Genomic DNA, 5,516 nt, shown 5'->3' with positions numbered 1-5,516 from the left:
GTGATAATAACCATCCTGTTTCAGTCTTATAATTAGGTAAATATCAATTTCTCGAAATAACCTCATGATAACAATTTAAATAATTCTGTTCAATTTATTCTCATCAAATTAATGCTATCAATAGTATAAGATTAAAAAAGGAAACGATAATATCGCCAATTTCTTCGGAATATCCATTGCATTATAATAAATGATATCAGTTTTAGATTTCCCAAACATTTTATAAGAGCTGAAAGTTATAGAAGAAAAAAAGATTGAGCGAAATAAACGATAGCTTTAAGGCTAAAATAAAATGCTAAAATTGAACCTTTTGAGCATACGCATGCATCACTTCCTTTAATAGGTCACCATTACTGTTCTCAGCAGAATTATCCTTTGACTCTAAGCCATTGATTGCGACAATAGCTTCCCAATTGGATGACAATAACTGTTGCTGTTGCTCTTGCCGTTGTTGTTGGTGATAATGATGATGATGCAGTTGATTAGCTTCATTAATATTGAATAAACAGCCAACTTGTGGTTGAAACTATAAAAAGCAAAAAAGAAAAGGTAGAAGAAAAAGTAAAATTGATGATAGAATGGTTGATATGAAGGGTTAAAAAAAGTATACCATTGTGATGGTTATATTTATGATACCTAATGATATAATGATTACAGGGATAATATATCATCTCTAATTGCTTAATCTTTTTCTCTTTTCTTTTTTTTTTTTTTTATTACCTATCATTACATTTAACTTACATTTATGCTACAAATACGTACATGTAACAATACGCACGTAGTACTTTTAATTAGTATTACACTTATACTACACGAGATCTTTTAAATGTTTGCTTTACAAACGAATGCAGGATTAAGAGAAGCAAAAAGTATGAATGTCTAATGAATAAATAAGTTAGGAGCAAAATTAATTTAAACAAAAAGAACTTAAATTGTCTATAACAGTCAAAATTTTGAAATACATTCAATGAAAAGTTGCCGCAAATAGAAGTTTAAAGAAATTACTTCTTTGAAACTTACTTTGTTACTAAAATTTTAATATAGTATTTGTAAGTAAACGTATGTCAGAATGCATTACTCCTTAGTATATTACATCATTTATCATGCAAAAATCGATGTGTAAAGTAACCTCACGAGAATAACGATTTTCATCAGTAGTTGATGCATAACCAGAATCACTACCACCTACAGTATTAAAGCGAGTGGCACGTGATCGCCTTTCAAAACGACGTCCATCACCGATACTTTCTATACTGCAATAACATATATCAAACTTATTTGGGCAATAAAGTTATTAATATGAATTTCGGTACACAATGAATTAATAGAAATACCTGAGTATCAAAAACTGATTCAATTGGTTATTCGCCCTATAACAACCTAAATTACCCTTTTCAGATATTAAATTTGATCATTTCAGTAGTTGAATGCATTGTTTAGAAAAGAATCATTCATTCATTCAAAATCTTACAGAAATTCATTTACAACAAATATCGCAAAAGATGTTATCTCTAATATTCTCAATTATCATGAATATCTCAGGATAAGGTTGCCCAAAAAAAAAAGAAACTTCCAATTTTAGATTTAAACTGCTTCCGTTGTTTGGAAGTATTTACATAGAAAATTTACTTTTGTCCTCTTCTTAATGTTGCATTTATGGTGAGTGGTCGTTTAAATGTATGACTGTATGCTTTCGTTGCATTATCAATTGTTCGTCCAGCGTGTGATCGCAACCATTTAAATGCATGTTCACGACCCTAATAAATAGATATACATTGATTACTTGATGAAAATTTGAAATAAATTTAAATAAATTCAAATTTGAAAATTGAAATGTGTAAAAGAATGTATTAAATAATAGTGACTTATAGTAAAAATTAACACGCTTAATTTGAATATATCTTTTGAAATTAGTGAAAATATTGCATCAGTAAATAGCGATATTAGTATATTAGTAGCTTCAAATAGATTATTAATTGAATCTTTAAATGGGTTATAAATTAATCTAGATTTTGTATAATCAGAATAGGAACTAATATCACCACTGATAATTGCAATTATCATTATCTTATAATCACTGAAAATCACCATTACCGTCATCCTATTTCTATTTTCTGTTTATAATTGTGTATATGCATCCAAGGTATTGATTTGTTACTCTGATATCTTAATAAACTAGAATTCTAGTGGTTAAAGGTTATTTCGACGATATTTCCGGATATACATGGATCGAAACGAAATAGCGTAACATTAGCCATTCATTGGCATTATTAGGTTTTTATCAACATTTCATACTGATAATATGCTTAACTGTTAAAATTTGTTCATCCTGTTTTTCCGGACATGAATCCGGCAAACAACCCATTAATTCTAAAGTTACAAACGAAATCATTTCTCACAAATTATTCAATTGATTAAAAAAATTTACCTTTGAGCAAAGTTTAGCAGGTGGTGCTGTGAGAGGGTTGAAATCGATACAAAAATCGACCAATGTACACATATACCGTATATCGAACGGTAATTCACCGAGCTTATTTTGCGATATATCTAATACTCGTAATTCCAACCGTGAAATTTCTGAAAAAATTTTAAAAGAAGTTTTTGCAAAATTTACCAACAAAAAAAAAAATGACTTTAACAGGAAATTGGCAATATTTATTAAAAGAAGAAGGATAAGTAGATATGAAAGTGTTTTCGTATCGAATGATATGTTGATACTATAACATTCAATATTTAACTTTAAAATTTTGGGACAAATTATAAATTTTGAAATTGTTCCATTCAGACATTCACATGGTTTAATAAAGCGCCATTTTCATAATTGCTTGTAAAAAATTAACAAAAATTTCATACACAGAACAATTCTCACTAGTTTATATCTAATTCTTTTTCGTCACTAAAAAGCACAAAAAAATATGAAATATTTCGATTAATATTTAAAATAAATTTTAGCGGGAAAAAAAATCGAACAAAAATTTAGCAAAATCTTTCTTTTCCAAAATGTTTCTCTTCAGTGGATTATATTTTTTAAAATCAAAAGTGAAAATTATATTGAAATATTATGAAATCATTCGAATTTATTGCAATTATTGCAAAATTACTTTAGTCGGTTTTTTTTCCAATCTTTTCTTTGACAAGTTTTTTTTTTACTTTCAGTTAAAAATTTATCCATTCCCTTTCTAGTCAATGCAAAAATGTGGAATCAATAATAATCCACCAAATTATCTCGGATAACCAAATTATATGGTTAACCATCATCCCTTTCCGCCAGATGGGCGCATTTATCTCGTTTCATGCCGCACATCAATTTCCTGCATCGAAAAGAAGCTTCCCATTTCAGTTTTGGTAATTACATATTTGGTTTGTCATTTATTCAATGGCTATAGCTTTAAATACTTTATTTGAAGCATATCCAAGTATGTTTGCTATTAAAATAATTTTTGGAAGGTCCATTTCTGTTTTTTTATTTTGTTCTTTGCTAAATGACTTCATTTTAGTAAGTTAAGTACCAAAGGAAAAAAGCCAAACAATAAATCTTATCTTCACTTGTCTTTATCACGAAAATATATCAACAAGTAATGCGTATTCTACTGATAATGCAATTGAACAAATGATATGAACAGGTGATATCATATGAAGCAAATTTTAGTCTATAATTTTTACTCTCAAAGAAAATGTACAAATAAATTGGGGACAAAAAAAGGAAAAGAGTGAAATAATTATTCTACATTTTAAATTGAAACGAGAACATTTCGAAAAATATGAAAATAAATTAGGGGAAAACGGGGAAAAAACTGAGTTAATTATTTCATATTTTAAAAGTGAACTGCAAATGTTTCACTAAAATGGAAATATGGGCGATAAATTTTTAGGATGCAGAAATCATTTAAATAATATAGAGTTTTATTGAAATTTAAAATAAGATAAAAGAAAAAAGGGAGAAAGAATATGCGATATAAATTGATTTACTGCTAATTATGGAAATTTACCAGTAAAGAAAAGGATTCATTAGATTCAAGTAGTCATAGATTTAAATAGATATCATGAGAAATCAATCAAAAGACAAAATTAACAACATAATGAACAAATTGATTAATTTAATTTTATTCAATGGGTTGACGATATTCGACCGTAAGACATTTTATGATAATTTTAATCAGAAGGAATAATTTATTTGCCAAAATAAGTATAGAATATCATTTTCAGTAAAAAATAATCAAATCTTTAATCACTGCACAAAATTTTTTATGCTATCCCATTGTTCAGCACGTTTGGATTGGTCAATGTGAGCTACTTAATTAATTTTAGTAATTTCACTTTTTCCCCTTCTCTTTTCATACTAACAAACTAACAAAAATACCTTTCTAATAATACGACCTATTGAAATGTGTGCTATGTGTGTGTGTGTGTGTGTGTGTGTGTGTACGTGTATGTGCTGTGTGTGTGTGTGTGTGTTGTGTGCGTGCATGTGTGTGTGCCCTTCCCTTTTAAAATAATCGAGGTCACATAATTTTTTAATTCATTAGAAATAATTTAATAAACCTGAAGGCAAATGAGTCAGCTGATTATCTCGCACATTGAGCACTCGTAGCGATTTTAATAAGGCAATATCAGCCGGCAAACTTTTCAGCTTATTACAACTTGCATCCTGCAAATATATTTCAACGAAATTGAGCCATCCAATTCATCACATTTTTAGCAATATTTCAAGACATTCAAGAAAAAAAATGAAAAAAAAAAATAGGAAATGATAAATTAGTCGTAAAATGTAAAAGAAAACTTTCAATTTGGACTATGCGACTTCGTTTCATTAATAATTCGCGCAAAATTTTTCTTAATTGACCAGAAGCAACGTCAAATCCGTTCACAAAATGGATAAATTTATAGTAACACTATTTGAGAAAAAATACAAACACTATGATCATCATATTAAATTGATATAATTATAATATCTAAGAGCATATTAAAAAGATTAAAATTATCATACCAATTCACGTAATGAATTCGAAAGCTGTCGAATTTCTCGTGGGATGTACTCCAATCGATTACCCGTTAAAAGCAGAATTTGTAGAGGTATAGAAAATAGAGCTGATGGGATGTTCATCAATTGATTACCACTGTAAAAGAAAAAGGAAACATTCATTTGACTGACAAAAAAAGGGAAAGTTTTCTAATTTACACTTTTTCATCTTGTGAAATTAACAAAATTTACATTTCATTCCCGCATGGGTCAGCATAACAATATTATCATTATCATTACCATTATCATTGTCATCATCGTTATCATTATTATTATCATTACTATTGTTTATTGTTTATTGTTTATTGTTTATTGTTTATTATTATTATTATTATTATTATTACTTATTATTATTACTATTATTATTACTATTACTATTATTATTATTATTATTATTACTATTATTACTATTATTATTATTATTATTATTATTATTATTATTATTATTATTATTATTATTATTATTATTATTATTATTATTATTATTATTATTATT

The 5,516-nt window shown here is 27.3% G+C and overlaps 2 protein-coding genes across 2 annotated transcripts in view; both read right to left on the bottom strand.

Annotated features, from left to right (window-relative positions):
* Positions 1-295: 295 nt before the first annotated feature.
* LOAG_09002 (hypothetical protein) lies at positions 296-3,304 on the bottom strand (the record flags this gene model as incomplete). Its single annotated transcript, XM_003144531.1, has 5 exons — positions 296-526; positions 1,130-1,253; positions 1,630-1,757; positions 2,429-2,577; positions 3,253-3,304. 5 exons carry the CDS (start codon positions 3,302-3,304, stop codon positions 296-298), a joined length of 684 nt encoding a protein of 227 aa, XP_003144579.1.
* A 1,218-nt stretch (positions 3,305-4,522) lies between these two features.
* The window catches only part of LOAG_18764 (hypothetical protein), a gene marked incomplete at both ends in the record, with an annotated part of 4,027 nt that continues 3,033 nt past the window's right edge, over positions 4,523-5,516 (bottom strand). Inside the window, 2 exons of the mRNA XM_020451426.1 lie at positions 4,523-4,648; positions 4,988-5,117. Coding sequence (XP_020304791.1) covers positions 4,523-4,648; positions 4,988-5,117 — 256 coding nt within the window. The remainder of the gene's footprint in view (positions 4,649-4,987; positions 5,118-5,516) is intronic.

This window comes from Loa loa, assembly GCF_000183805.2.
Source record: "Loa loa unplaced genomic scaffold supercont3.505, whole genome shotgun sequence".
In the NCBI taxonomy this organism is placed as follows: Eukaryota; Metazoa; Nematoda; class Chromadorea; order Rhabditida; family Onchocercidae; genus Loa; species Loa loa.
The sequence above is the reverse complement of the archived record's forward strand: the minus strand, read 5'-3'. Positions and strand labels throughout refer to the sequence as shown.